The sequence below is a fragment of the Perognathus longimembris genome, chromosome 28 (assembly GCF_023159225.1).
Source record: "Perognathus longimembris pacificus isolate PPM17 chromosome 28, ASM2315922v1, whole genome shotgun sequence".
Taxonomy (NCBI): Eukaryota; Metazoa; Chordata; class Mammalia; order Rodentia; family Heteromyidae; genus Perognathus; species Perognathus longimembris.
The window spans coordinates 14884787-14900506 of record NC_063188.1 but is presented as its reverse complement, the minus strand read 5'-3'; the positions used below and the strand labels follow the sequence as shown (position 1 = coordinate 14900506).

General features: G+C 46.4%; 1 protein-coding gene across 3 annotated transcripts in view; it reads right to left on the bottom strand.

The window, feature by feature from the left end:
- Hs6st2 (heparan sulfate 6-O-sulfotransferase 2) overlaps positions 1 to 13822 on the bottom strand; it is a 260379-nt gene extending 246557 nt beyond the window's left edge. For 2 of the 3 annotated variants that reach the window (XM_048336354.1, XM_048336355.1), the window contains exons 1-2: positions 13395 to 13822; positions 12025 to 12543 (exon numbers count right to left, since the gene is read on the bottom strand). In XM_048336354.1, the coding sequence (XP_048192311.1) occupies positions 12025 to 12543; positions 13395 to 13822 (947 nt within the window). The remainder of the gene's footprint in view (positions 1 to 12024; positions 12544 to 13394) is intronic. The other variant, XM_048336356.1, reaches the window with a different exon arrangement.
- Between the last annotated feature and the right edge of the window lie 1898 nt (positions 13823 to 15720).

Below are 15720 nucleotides of genomic sequence, written 5' to 3'. Positions count from 1 at the left end.
CTAGGTACCCCAAAATACTCATATTAATCCTCACAAACACACAGAGGGTTGGATCTGAGTATAAAATGAGAAGAAACATGTGCTTTGCTCACAGCCTAGGTACCCCCAAATACTCATATTAATCCTCACAAACACACACAAAACTCCCTGGATCAAACCATTGCTTTCTAGAACTTCCCTCTGTCTAAGACTTAAGAATTTTTCACTCTTAGGGGCATGGGTGGCTCATGCTTGTAATCCTAGCTATTCAGGAGGCTAAGATCTGAAGATGGCAGTTCAAAGTCAGCCCGGGCAGAAAAGTCCATGAGATTCTTATCTCCAGTGAGCCACCAGAAATCCAGAAGTGGCCCTGTGGCTCAAAGTGGTAGAGCCCTAGCTGTGAGCAAAAGAGCTCAGGAACAGTGCCAGGGTTCAAGCCCCAAGACTAGCTCCAACAAAAAAAAAAGAAGGAAGGAAAGAGGGAAGGGAGGAAGGGAGGAAGGGAGGGAGGGAGGGAGGGAGGGAGGGAGGGAGGGAGGGAGGGAGGGAGGGAGGGAGGGAGGGAGGGAGGGAGGGAGGGAGGGAGGGAAAGAAAATGTATATTCACTCAACTTTTTCCAGACTAAGTTTAGGATTTATTATATGATACATTTTCAAAGTCTTCCACATGCCCTTAAGAAGACTGCATATTTATCCAATTTATGCACCTACAAGTGCATTGGATGTGTATTGACACACACAATCATATACCATTATCCACATTATACAGGTTAATTGTGTTGTCCTAATCTACAGTAGCGTAATCCAATTTTTGTTCATTTCCTCTAATCGATTTCTGAAGGAATTCAATAGACTGCATAATTTCTCCTTACAGTTCTGTCAACTCTTACTTTATTCATCTTGAAACTGTGGTGTTAAGTGTATACAAGTTTAAATTTTTTATCGGAAGAATTGAATGTTTAAATATTATTCCGTGATTGTTTATCCGAAAGAACAATTCTGCTTTACAGGTGTGCCTTAAAGTCTATTTTATTTGATATCAATGTAGCTAGATGATTAGTGCTGGCATAATGTGTGTTACAATCATTTCTGTATTTTTATGCATTACTTTTGGCTCTTAATACAATTTAGAGCCATAGTTCAGATTTTCATCCTTTGGCATAATCTGTATCATTTACTGGGTTATTTTAATAAAGTATTCTTTATTGTAATAAATGATTGGCTACAATCATAAAAGGCTTCTTTTTCAACATCTCATCTGGCGCTCATGCCTGTAATCCTAGCTATTCCGGAGGCTGAGATCTACAGAACGCAGTTTGAAGCTAGTCCTGGCAGGAAAGTCCATGAGACTCTTTTTTTTTTTTTTTTTGCCAGTCCTGGGGCTTGGACTCAGGGCCTGAGCACTGTCCCTGGCTTCTTTTTGCTCAAGGCTAGCACTCTACCACTTGAGCCACAGCGCCGCTTCTGGCCGTTTTCTGTATATGTGGTGCTGGGGAATCGAACCTAGGGCCTCGGGTATACCAAGGCAGGCACTCTTGCCACTAGGCTATATCCCCAGCCCGCCATGAGACTCTTAACCTCCACTTAACCAGCAGGAAAAAAAAAAAAATCTAGAATTGGACCTACGACTCACGTGGTAGAGCCATGAATATTAGAGATAGCATCCAGGCCATACATTCAAGCCCCTGGACAAGCATCAAAAAAAAAAAAAAAAAAAAAAAAAACCAACTCTCTAGTTTACTAGGCTGTAACTTCATCTTCGAAGTCAATTTCTAAAATGTCTGCTTGGCTTTATAACCCGACCCCAAACGCGGCCCGGGGCGCACGGTCCCAGCTCCCGAGTCTGGGCCGTGACCCTGGCCAGTCAGTATACTTTTGCTTCCCCAATAAATCCATCTTTTTACTTGAGAAAAACAAAACAAAAAAATGTCTTCTTGGATGCACTCTCCTGAAAGAGGGTTAGCAAAAGCCCCAAATCTTCATGAGTGAACCAGAACTACTGAAGATTTGTCCTCATTAGTATAGACGTGGGGAAAATTAATGCAAGAAACGGTGCACATAAAATCTAATTCATGGAAGTGGTGCAGTGGCTCAAGTGGTAGAGAACTAGCATTCAGCACAAAGAGACTCAGGAACAGTGCCTGAGTTCAAGTCCCAGGACTGGCAAAAAAAAAAAAAAAAAAAACCCTAATTCATTTCATGTAAATCAAAGTGCAATGTATTTTCTGTAGGAACAGAAAAAGTATATGGAATGATTCGTTGGGACTAAACTTCACACATGATATAGAGCAATTCTCTCAAGCTCACCCCTGCATCTCTGCTAGTAAAATTTAAAAAGCAATCAAACTGAAGAAAAAGTCTTCTTTGCAGACATTTACATCAGCAAAGAATGCAATTCTTGACAATTCAAAGTAAATGAAGTGCAAATTATTCTCTTATAATATAACCCAGAACTGAAGTTTCAATTGTGACTGAAAAAGAAGCCCATGGTTTAATCAGAAAAAAATATATTTACTGGTAATTCCCATGAGCTCATACTTGATACATTTATATCATAGGATAACAAGTTCAAAGTATTGTTAAGTCATAAATATGAAATTTATGCAGAATTTGCATGTATCGAATTTTATTTTGGATCTGTATGTGTGCCTATATTTGAATATTTATCATATTCCAGAAAAAGCACAGTGGAATTTGCAAGACAGATTTATTTAGTGTAATGTTCTGAAATGTGTCAAAGTCTTCAACACTGTTCTTTGAGGCAAAATGGTAAAAATAACTAATGAGATGCAGTAAGACCAGCTGAATAATTTGTAATGTCCAATATCTAGTAGACATAGAGAAGCTTTTTTCCAATAAATACTTCACTGAAGTTTAGTCAAATCTTTCTCTAAGCTAACAATGAAACTGTTTTACATGACATATATCCTTAAGTGGGTTATTCATTACTTTTTAATGGAAAGTGGGGAATTCCCATCCATGCCTTTCTTTCCAAACTCCATGACTAAACGTCTCATTTTATATATCAGGGAATGTCAATATTAGCTTTTCAACTGTGAAAGACATTCTTTATGCTGTCAAAATAACTTGTACATAGTGTGCAGTTTCAACATGATCAGGCAACTCAATACGTATATGAAGAAAAACATCCAGAATGAATGGGGAAGCGCTCTAATCAACTTAATTTATAGTGAACTAAGTAAGGGTAATGGAGTTTAGGCAGTGAAAGTAGTCTAGGAAGATGCTGCCCAATAATATGTACCTCTCCAAAATGACCTGAGCTCTTATTGGTGGATATTTGAGGCACAACCTCTTACTAACCCCTGAGATGTTTTAGTCTTACACCAAAGCTCAGGGAGACCCATGGATCAGGCACTCGTGGCTCATGTCTATAATCCTAGCTACTCAAAAGACTGAGATCTGAGGATTGCAGTTCAAAGCCAACCAGAACAAGAAAGACCATGAGACTGCTATATCCAATTAACTGCCAAAAACCAGAAGTGCAAGTTTGGATCAAGCGGTAGAGCACCAGCCTTGAGTGAAAAAAACCTAAAGGACAGCATCTAGCCCCTGAGTTCAAGTCCTAGTACTGGCATAAACACTTCATCTTTAACAACAATCAATTTTATTGAAAGATAAATAATTTTGAATTATTTTTCTTTTTAATCACACATTTTAATTGTACAAAATAACTGGTTTCACTATGACAATTTTTTTTGGTACCAGTTCTAGGACTTGAACCCAGGGCCTGAGCACTGTCCCTGAGCTTTTGTGCTCAAGGCTAGGGCTCTAGCACAAGTGTTCCACTCTGGCTTTTTGGTGTTTTATTAGAGATAAGAGTGCCATGGACTTTCCTGCCCTGGCTGGCTTTGAACCACAATCCTCCTATCTCAGCCTAAGTATCTAGGATTACAGGTATGAGGCACCATTTTCCCACAAAATACTTTGAAATGAAATAGACTCATTTCGTGGAGAGGGGAGGATTTGCTTCTGTATAGCTTTCTTAACCTATGGAGGTAGACACCATGTCTGCCTAGTAGTTCACATTGCTTCTTCATAGCATGTAAATGTTGGGACAGCAGATTCACAATAAATACTTGTTGAATAAATAAATGAGGATTGAATGTTAAATATGTATAAGACTATAATTGTCAAGAAAATCCAAGGAAAGCAGAAAGGGATCTGCAGGTGGATGGGTAATGTGAATAAAGCTCATGCCATACATTTATGAATAGGTCACAATGAAACCCACTATTTGGCACAACTAATGGACACTAATAGAGAAAAAATGAAACATTTCTTAAAGAAAAAAAAGTCCCAGGAAAGAAGTTATAGAGCACAGAAATACATTTCTGAATATTCTATTCAAGTTACATTCCCACCAAAAATCTTATAAGAATTATGATATTAACCACATTCTTGTCAGCAGTGACCACTAATGTTTTTCTGTTTTTTACTAACAGAGATTGGGTTTTGACTTTTATAATAAGGACAAGATAGTTGTTGTTGTTGTTTTTTAAGGAAGTACCCTATGCTTAAACGTCAAGCTTTTTTTGGGGGGGGGGGCATAGTTTAGGGGAGATAGAGTCTTAAAACTGTGATCCTTAGATCTTAGCCTACTGAGTAGCTAGGATTACAGGTGTGAGCCACCAAGCAGTTCATGGCCTTTTTGTTGTGATTGATGTTGGGTAGTGGGACTGGAGCTCAAGGGTAGGACGCTGTCCCTGAGTTCTTTTGCACAAAGCTAGGGCTCTACCACTTGAGCCACAGCACTACTTCTGGTTTTCTAGTGGTTCATTGGAGATAAGTCACAGGAACTTATCTGCCCAGGCTGGCTTTGAACCATGATCCTCAGATCTCAGCCTGAGTGGCTAGGATTAGGCATGAGCCACTAGTGCCTGCATTTCTGGTTTTCTGGTGGTTAACTGGAGATAAGAATCTCATGGACTTTCTTGCCTAGGCTAACCTTGAATCCCAATCTTCAGGTCTCAGCCTCCTGAGTAGTTAGGATTCGGGGCATGAGCACCAATACCCGGTTAGTGTCTGGCTTTACACTTGCATCTCTTTCACACCAGTGAATGTGAATAGGTTTTCACACCTGTGAGCTGGTTGTGGGGCTCAAGCTGTAGATTGTCCAGACATGTCCACTGTTTCTGTCATCATTTCATAGGATTTCTTTGTGCAGGAAAGATTTCCACCTTTTGTCTGTTATAATTGTTGTACATGTTTTCACTAGTTTGACATATGCCTGTTCATTTAGGCTTTCTCTTTGACAGATGAACATTTCTCATTTTGAAGTAATCATCACTGTCTATCTTTTCCTCTATTCGAATATTCTTTTTCTTGGCTACAAGTCCCATACGTGAATTGCCTCTATCATTTCAATAATAATGCTAGTGGTGAAGTCAGATTAACTGGCTTCAAGCATTTCCCACAATATAACTAAATCCTATCATCCTCAGAGTCCATTTCCCATCTCCTTACAAGCCCTGTCTGGTAAAAGTCGAGGCATCGCCCCATCCACATTAAATCACCACTCTGCTCTGGCAAGTGACACCAGTTCCTCTACCATCTTGAAATCAAGGAGATATTTTTGCTTTGCTTTTTTTTTGTGTGTGTGCCCACTTTGGGGTTTTAACTCAAGCCTGATGGCTGCCCTAAGCCTTTTCTTTTTTCTCAAGGCGAGCACTCTATCCTTTGAGCCACAGCTCCACTTCCAGGTTTTGCTACTTAATTGAGATCAGAGACCCATTCCCTGCTTAGGCTGCCTTCAAACTGCAACCCTCAGATCTCAGCCTCCTGAGTAGCTACAATGGCACACCTGAGCCACCAATGCCTGGCTCAGCATCTAGTTTTAATCTGCCATTTGCAGAGAGGCCACTGAAGGCAAAGGAAGAGAAAGGATATCCTCAAATCACAGCATTCCTCTCCCAAAACCAGTCCACAAGACACAAATGGACGCTTCACATGCTACGTTTATGGCCTTGAGACTGAAGATAGTGATTTGGGATTTCCTGGCTTAGTCTTGGGTCTAATCTCTTCCAACAGTGAGCACCAAGCCGGCAAGATAATAGTTATTCCACCAGGTTTGCTGAATCGACCTAAACTACAACCAACCAGACAGAATTTTTCTTATTTTTAATATATTCTGATAAGCAGTTGACATTTTAAAGGCATTATTGATTTTCAGATTTGTTTTCAAACAGAATCCATCTTCTTTATTAAATATCTAAAGTACCAAACTGTTCTGTTCTATTAGAAGCTTCAGAAGAGAAAGCATGACATATTTTCCCTCTGGAATATGATGGACAGTTTCATAAAACATTGTTTAATGACAGAAGGAAGGCATGACTATTCTTTTAATGTCATTTTCGCACTATCACAAGCAATGTCTGATACCCACACAAGATAAGCTTTAAGATTTTAAATGAAACATAACGCCAGTAACCTAAAATGTTATGAAGAGAACTTCATTCTGAGTAGCTCTCTGTTAGTCCATCACAAAGGATGCAAATATTGCTGACACTGTACAAATGTTGTCATGGCAGATTTCTCTTTGTGTCTATCTGGCTGCCTGGCTGATACTCTCTTCTTTTACCTACATGCCCACAGAACACACCTACACACACAAAATAGGTGAGATCGTGTTACGGCTTTTGGATTTTTGTCCATTGTGGGGTTTGAACTCAGGGCCTGGACACTGTCCCTGAGCTCTTTTACTCAAGGCTAGCTCTCTACTACTTTGAGCCAAAGACACTTCTGGTTTTTTTGAGTTGTGAATTGGAGATAAGAGTCTCACAGACTTTCCTGTCTGAGGTGGCTTTGAACCACAATCCTCAGCTCTCAGCCGCTTCAGTAGCTAAGATTACAGACATGAGCCACCTGCACCCAACGGTGTTATGGTTTTGAACATGAAATATTCTGCACAGACTCCTGGGGTGAGTGCTTGCTCCTTCACTGGTGGTGATAGTTTGGGAAGAAGTGGAAATATTAGGAAGTGGGAATTACCTGAAGGAAGAAGGTGCTTCCTACCCAGAAGATAAAGAAGTTCTGATGCTACCAAATATCCATGGACTGGAGGCTGTGACACCATGGTCCAAAGTCACATATGTGATTACAATGATGCAAAAACCATCAGTACAAGACGGCTGTAAAAAGGCATTCTCAACTGTGCACTGGTGGCTCCCACCTCTAATCCTAGCTACTCAAGAGGCTGAGAGCTGAGGATTGTGGTTCAAAGCCAGTCTTGGCATCTTATCTTCAATTAACCACCAGGGAAGCAAAAGTGGCACTGTGGCTCAAAGTGGTAGACAGCTAGCAATGAGCAAAAAGAACTCAAGGACAGTGCCTAGGACCTGAGTTTAAGCCCCACAACAAGAAAGAAAGGAAGAAGGGAGGGAGGGAGGGAGGGAGGGAGGGAGGGAGGGAGGGAGGGAGGGAGGGAGGGCAGGCAGGTATTTTCAACTAAGTGAAGCTAGGGGCCCAAGCACCCTAGCCTACTTGATGGCAAGTCCAGCTGTGCTGCCTGTAGCTAGCTGGCCATTCATTCCTTTCCGTATCTTGTACCACAAGTTATAGCATCTTGCCTGCAAAACCAAGAAAAAGGAAAGAGTGCAAGTACAGGCTTGATGAGGCACATGTACTCCATAGTGGTAGCTCTTTTAGACTAGAGGCACCTTTTCAAAGAAATAGGGGGTAGGGGATAAAAAGAACGAATGCTTTTACCACATTCTTAATTGAATGGATGACCCGAAAAGAGAAAGCTTTTCTCCATCTAAACAAAAACCTTTTAGTGCTTTCCAGTCAATGATACCTTACTGGATTTTAGATAACAATTAGTTCCTCTTCCATGTGGCTGCTGACACACATGCACGTGCACGTACATGCGCGCACACACACACACATCTAGAGATGCTAAAATACAGGATGAACCCAATCAGATCCTTTCACTTGTAGTCGTTCGCTATGATGTCACCACGTCCCTGCGTGCCAGCCAGCAGCACACCAAGTAAAGAGCTGGGCTAGTGCGATTTCCTTCCCAGTTCTGAATTCCTCCCACACAGAGCGAATGGCATGCTAGAGTTGACTACAAACATAGGAAACTTGGCCTGAGAAAAGCCTGTCAAATTGGGGAATTTTAACAGCTGGTACGCAACCATGTTTTGATACATTTTTAAAATGGTCTTAGCAATTCTAAAATGAGCAGGACTCTTTTTTATTTTTGACCTCACACAACATACTGGGAAACAGAACAGATGAAATGGAGCTTCTAATTTGTGTTTACGAAATATTCTTTTAATTAACAAATTATGCCTTTTGCCAGTCTCTTGTCCTCTCTTCTCCTCCCTCTTGTCTTCCCTCTATTAGCAATGTGATCACAGTCACTTCTGTTGAGCATTTATTATTACCCCAGCACTTTGCCATCCACAGAGCTAGGTTTCGGCCATAAGGGCCTCGTGGGCTCTCCCTCAGGATGGATGAATGAATGTGGGTCAGGAAATGGTCTGCATCACTGCTGAGGGCTCCTACCCGATGCTCAGCAATCTGGCCCTAGGTGTCCTTTTCCTGCAGGGGTTTCTGACACCGCAGTGAGAGGCCAGAGTCTTTTCACTCTAGCCACAAAGCCTACTCCTGATGAGCATAAAACTTCTGGAGTACTGCTCTCCTGAGCTGGGCCCTGGTGACTTACTCCTGTAGTCCCAGCTACTCATGAATCTGAGAATTGAGGAGCACAGTTCAAAGCTAGCCTAGGCAGGAAAGTCTGTGAGACTCATGTCCAATTAACAACCCAAAAGCCAGAAGTGTATTTGTGGCTCAAGTGGTAGAGTGCTAGACTTGAGCACAAATAGTCAATGAGAGTGCCTAGACTCTGAGTTCAAGTCCCCGGACCAGCGGAAAGGGAAGGAAAAAGGAAAAAGGAAAGGAAAGGAAAGGAAGGGAAAAAGGAAAGGAGGAAGAAGGGAGGGAGGGAAGGAGGAAAGGAAGGGGGGAGGGAGGGAGGGAGGGGAGAGGAGGGGAGGGGAGGAAGAAAGGAAGGAAAGAAGGAAGAAAGGAACAAAGGCAGGAAAAAGGAAAAAAGAAATTTTCTTTCCCTAAAGGGTGTGGCAACTCTAGTCCAATCACTCAATCCTCATGTGCAAATTTACTGATGATAACAATGAGTAGGCTATAACATCAGCTACCAAGTATGGAATATTCACTCTACGATGATTGCTAATAGGAAACATCTCATTGTGAGTTTGAAATCTCTGCTCATCGAGGTTCAGTCCAAAGAGCCAGGGATGTGGAGTTAGACCAAACTAGATTCTGATTTTACCAGTAAACATCTTGGTGACCTTGATGACGACCTTGAACCTCTTTGGACTTTATACTCTTCGGTTAACTGTGGGCCCCTTTGTCCCCTCTGCCTTCCTCCAAAAGGCAGTATACACTTACAGAGAAAAACAAGATAACAAAACGAAAGTTTCTCAACCAGGGCGTACTTTCCACAAAGATTCTGGCCCAAGGTCACACAGCTGGATCACAGCTGGACTAGAACCAATTCCCAGGTGTTGGAACTCCCAAAGTAGCCTGTCAGAGCTGCTGCTGCCGGCTGATCAGCAGAGCAAAGGCTTCCTCCTGGCAGGGAGGCACATGGCAGACCGTCCCATGCCCTGAGGCCAGGAATTACTGCCGCCACATTTTTCTCATCCTTCCCCTCCCCGCCCCTGCCCACTGTCCAGCCCCCATACAAACACGCACACCTCAGCTCTTTCCTAAAGATTATCTGGGTACACACAACTGATCCGGCAAGGGGGGAATCTGTCACCATCCTGAGACATTCTCAGTGCCTGGGGCTAACACTGTATTCTAACATGCCTATTTCTAGAAAAAGGAAGAAATGAATCCTAGAAAAAAAAAAAAAGCATGCCCTTGAGGCAAGCAACGTGTTTCTCTAGGAAATCTTATTTCCTTTTTAGCAAATACTGAAAATGCCAGTTAAGTCTGGACTTTTTCCAAAGCGGTTCTGTTTTCATTTGACTAGATGGCACTGTGGTACCAGCCTGTTGGTGCCCACAAAAAAAAAAAGAAATCCTATTTTATTACAAATAATTTTGCTTCGATTTTGCACATTCCAAGAGGCTTTGAGGAGTACTGGTTACTTTACAAAGGAGATCTGAAGGACAACGGATACCCAACAGCTCCTAGAGATAACACAAATACTGGGTTTATAGACATCACATCCTAACCTACCTGTTCAAAAAAGAAAATCAGTAAAGGCACAAGTACCCTAGAGAAATCCAGGAGAGGCTCTGGCGTCCTCTGTCCTCAACACCTTCGGTTTACTTCTCTGGCATTGCTGTGGTTATGGAATCCTATTTTTTTCCCCTAAAGGGCAGTGTTTTTTGCTTTGTTTTGTTTTTGTATCACTAACCCTCAGCACATCTACAAAAACTTATCCAGCCTAAGATGATGTTCAATGGTGTCAAATGGTCTGGAACAATCTTAAATAGTGAAATCTTCTTGGCATAAGGACTTACACAATTCTGGCTAAGAACGAAGGAGGCCACCTTCCTGGGGCCAAAGTTCTCTTGGGACAGGAAAACAAATCTGTGAGGCAAGAAAGGAAATGAAAGTTCACCAGATTCTACTAGAATTCAAGCCTTTGAGAAAGGCCACTGTTAGCTGAGGGGAAGAGCAACTTCAGCCAGCGGGACAAGAGGGAAAGTGATCAAAGGACTCCATTAGCTGCAGCTACAAAGAAGAAACCACAAGGACTGTTGATCTGAATCATTGCCTCAGCCAGGGTTCTGAAAGCCCCTCATGAGGCAAGACCAGAGGGGTCTAGATAAACACCCACGGCAGCAGCAGCTTTAAGGGCCCCTTGAGTCACCCAAATAGAGAGGAAGAAGCCATGGCCACATCCTTGCTCACTCAGATGACCAAAATCAAAGACTCCTTGGTGATAAAATGTACCCTGTCTATTCCCCAGACTCTGGACCCCAGCATACCCATGGAACAGTAGCCCTAGCTGGAGCAGCTTCACCCCAAAACAACTCCCTTGGTCCCCTTTACAGCATAATCCATGACCTCCAGCAACTGGCCACTGCAGCTGGAAAGAAGAAAATGCCCTACTTCTGGCTACAGACTGACTAGTCATAAATCAGCTTCACCTGCATCAGTGTCACAAACCTCCAAACAAGGCTGGCAGCGCCCAATGCCAAGGCTCAGGCATTTGATACCTTAAAAGGTGCACCTTATATGCCTGAACCTCACACAGGGTCTAGGAAAGCCTCCCAGCCAAGGTCTAGAGTCTGGGCAAAGCACTGCAGATGCTTTGCTTGCAGCCCACAATAAGGGACACAGGCTGAGAAGGGGGAGTTGTGACAGGGGATCCACAAACAACAGCAAAGGAACACTACTGTCCTGAGAAGCGCAGGGCATGGGGGCAAGGAGAGGATAGAAGTGAAGCAGGAGGAAAGAACCTCAAAGGTGAGAAAGAACTAGAAGAAACGTGAGCGAGGGCAACAGGAGAAGGAAAGAAAATGAGCCATCAGGAACACACAATATTGGGAACTCAAAAAGGAAGCACATTTTGTGAGTTTTAACCAAAAAGGGAAGAAAGAAGGAAGAAGAGATGAAGGCTGGGAAAGAAGGGAGAGGGAGGGGAAAGAGGTTTCAAAGCCAGGGTGCAGAGAAGAAGAAGGTGTAGACATGCAGAGGATAGTTTTTTAGGGGTCTCCATGATCATCAGAGCTGTGCCTTGTCCTGGCTATGGCATTCCCAACCATCAAGCAAGGCAAGCTTGGGACTGACAAATGGGGAGTCCTCGCACGGGGCGGGGGGAGAGGGGGTGCCGCTGAAAGGCTTCCTGAGGCCCAGACAGCATGGCTGAGATGGACGCCAAAGTGCACCTGCTCAGCAGAGACACTAGGGCCAGGGCACCAAGGTGTGCCCTAGGATCTAGACAGGTGCCAGGAGCATCTGCCCACCATCAGCCCAGCCAGTGTGCCCCTCCCCTGGGCGCAGGGCACTTAGGGCTGTGATGCAGCAGCATCCGCTCACCTGGATGGCCGGAGCCTGGCATCGCGCTTGCCGTCCACCACGGCGGGCACGCAGCTGGTCAGCTCGGTCCAGTCGGCGTGCAGCCCACAGCTCCAGCCCGTGGAGAACCTGGAGAAGAGCCAGGTCTCCCGCTTACCCGGCCGATGGCAAGTGCATTTCTTCTGCCCTACTCGGCACTCGCAAGGCTGCTCTAGCTGGATGTTCCGGACTAAGTGGCGGCCAAAAGTGGTGCCCCCCGTTTTCTGAATGTGCAGGAACACGATCAGGTCATCGCCCTTGATGTCGAAGTCTACCTTGCGCAGGAGATCACCGCGGCTGAAATTGTAACGGGGCACGAACCTGGCGGAACTCTCGTCTTCCGAACGGTAAGGGTCCGGGACCGGGGAGCTGAATGCCTGCAGGCGGAGGAGCTGGCATTCTGTGCCGGGGCACACGTACTGGAGGACGATCACGGCAAATAGGAAGAACATCACCAAAGCCAGCAGTAGCTTGTTAGATTTCTCATCCATGTTCCCGACGCTGGGGGGAAACCCAAGCTCGTTACGTCAATCCCCGCAGCTCAGCCCGCGCTCCCCGCGGCCCGCACCGCCCCCGCCCCTCGGCGCTGCCCCGGCCCCCTCCCCTCCGCACCGACTACTCCACGGCGGCGGCGCCCTGCCTCGCTTTCTTCCCGGCAAGCTCAGCGCTGTGGCTTCTGCCGCACACCACCGCCCCCCCCACACACACACCCCACTCCTCTCTGGCCACCGGCCCCCTCCCCCCGCCAAGGTTCTTCATAGCCCCCCCCCCCGCACCGCCCCAAAAGTCATTCCCGCAGGACCTGCTGTGGTCCCGATCACTTGAGTCCCCAACTTACGCCCCCAGTGCGACACCCCAGGTTCGTAGATCTCTCCTCTGGGGCTCACAGCTCGATCCCGCTTTCCCAAGTGGAGTTTACCCTCCCCCCAACACACACCCCCCCCCCACTCTTCCCCCTTCGGGACGCACACGGCTGTCTGCTTGATTGGCAGGACTCTGTCCCCAAGCGTCCCGAAGCTCCGATCCCCACGCGCGCGCCCGCTTACCCACCGGGGTGGCCGCCTCTCCGGAGCCGAGAGCCCGGGGTTCCTAGTTCCCTTGCGGGAAGGCGCTCACCCCGCAGGCGGACTAGCAAGCGGGGACGCTCGATTGCCCTTGCCCGCGGATCCGTGCAGATGGAGCTGCAGCGTGCTCACCCGGAGCCCCCCAAACACCCACCGGAATCGCCTAAGTGGAACTTTGAGCCTTTCCTTCCCCTGGCCCCTGCTTTTCCACCCCCGTCCTCAGTGCCTTTCCGCCCCCTACGGCCCCCGATCGAAAGAGCGCGAGCCCCGTTTCTGCCTCCAACCTACCTGGCCAAGGGGCCGAAAATCTTGGAGAAGATCGCGCTGAGCACGTGCTTGAGTGAGTGGCCCAGGGCGGCCAGGCCCCGAGTGAGCAGGGCCCGGCAGAGGGAGCCCAGGTCCCAGCGTCGCCTGAAGTCGTGCATCCGCCTGCGGCGGCCTCGGGGCAGCAGCGTGAAGAGAGGGGCGCGCACAGCTCCCGCCAGGGAGAAAGACGCCTTGAGGGGTTCGTCCAGGAGCGGCTGGGAGTTGAATCTGTGAGACACACCCCTAGGAGGGTCCGCTCGCGCGGCGGCCGCCACCGATCCCGACAGGCTCCCTGCCAATTCGGCCTGTGCTCTGGAATGCCGCCGGGGACAGGTGGTGCGAGCGGGCGCTCCGCGCTCCGGTTGCAGCGGCGGCCCGAGCGCCCGGGCTGCACACGCAGGCACTGCCATTCCCCCCTTCAGGCAACTCAGGGTACTAAGAATCCGGAGCGAGCTTGAATTTATATAATAATGCCTCACGCCACAACAGCTCGAGCCCGGGTTTTCTCGCGTCTTGGAGAACAGAGGTCACTCCACAGAACGCATCACCTCCACTTGGGCTCGTAATGTCAACCTCCCCTAAAATAGCAAAGGCGCAAAGGGGAGCCTTTCCCTCTCCCTTTGCCAATTTCCATTCTGCAACGGAAGCGGGAGCGTTTTCTCCAAAGGTAAGTCAGCATGAAAAGAAAGCATGACCAAACACACACACACACACACACACACACACACACACACACACACACACACACACACACACCAGGGAAGCAGAATCTGAGCCTTTACAGAGCAAAGGCTCACTCTTAATGACTGTGTTGTTGCTGGGTCGCCTTCACCAAGCCCCATACCTGCAGGAAAGCTGCATTTACTAGGGTAGATTGACTGAATGCACGCATAAAACAACAAGACAGCAGTGAGACCATCTAACACAAACTGATAGGATCACTGACGAAACCGAAGCCCAGAGACGACTAGGGATGTGCCCAAAGTCACACAGCACAGCCTCAGGATTTAATCCGAGACAAACGGGCACTGTCCCCCCATTGCTTCATTATAACACTACAATCGTCTCCTAAGCACAGATCACCCTCAAGGCCTTTTGTCCCAATATTATATGGTAAATTATCCAAGAAGCCACATTTTGAAGGATCATCGAATCTTCCAGTTTTTATTAGAGCATTAGCTGTCTGCAGACAACCAGTTGTTACAAAGGCCTGCAGCCCACAAATACGCTTAACACTGTCAGGAGACAGGCCAGAGAGAGAAGAAAAAAACAAAACCAATACCAACTGGCTAGGAATATGGCCTAGTGGTAGAGTGCTTGCCTTGTATACATAAAGCCCTGGGTTCAATTCCTCAGCACCACATATAGAAAACGCCAGAAGTGGCTCTGTGGCTCAAGTGGTACAGCACTAGCCTTGAGCAAAAAGAAGCTCAGGAACAGTCCTCAGGCCCTGAGTTCAAGCCCCAGGACTGGCAAAAAAAAAAAAAAAAACCAATTCAGCTCCAGTAGAGAGCTGACTTGGGACGCCATGGTGATCAGATACCAGCCAGGAGACAGGAGGATAACATGGAGACATGTGGCATGATTTAAAGGCACCTGGGCTGATCTCACCTTAAATAGGGTCAGGTCAGGGGGCTGTGTCACAGGAAACTCCTAGGCACTTGATTGACAGGTTCAGTAACCTATAGGCCAAATGCCCACCCCTGTCTCTAGGAGCTCAGGAATACCCGTCACCTGGGGATGGGACTTCCCTTCCTCTAGGAATTCAGGCACACCCATCAAGACCAGATGCTAGATAGTGCACCTCACCATGACGCCAATGATGGCACTGGCCAGATCTGACCTCCATACTACACCAAAGGCTCTTTTCTTTGCTGCGGGAGCAAACATGCAGGGACAAGGATCTTAAGAATGTAGAACTCGGGGGCTGGGGATATGGCCTAGTGGCAAGAGCACTTGCCTCGTGTACATGAAGCCCTCAGTTCGATTCCCCAGCACCACATATACAGAAAACGGCCAGAAGTAGTGCTGTGGCTCAAGTGGCAGAGTGCTAGCCTTGAGCAAAAAGAAGCCAGGGACAGTGCTCAGGCCCTGAGTCCAAGGCCCAGGACTGGCAAAAAAAAAAAAAAAAGAATGTAGAACTCAAACGGTCCCCATCTTATTTATTCATCAGGGTCATTTGCTATAATCTGGATAATGGAGTACACACTGCTGGCCAGCCCTACCACTGCAGATATGACATATGGGAGCAGAGCTGTTTTCTGTGCTATTGGAGCCAGAAGGACTGACTCCTGGGGTGAGGGCATTT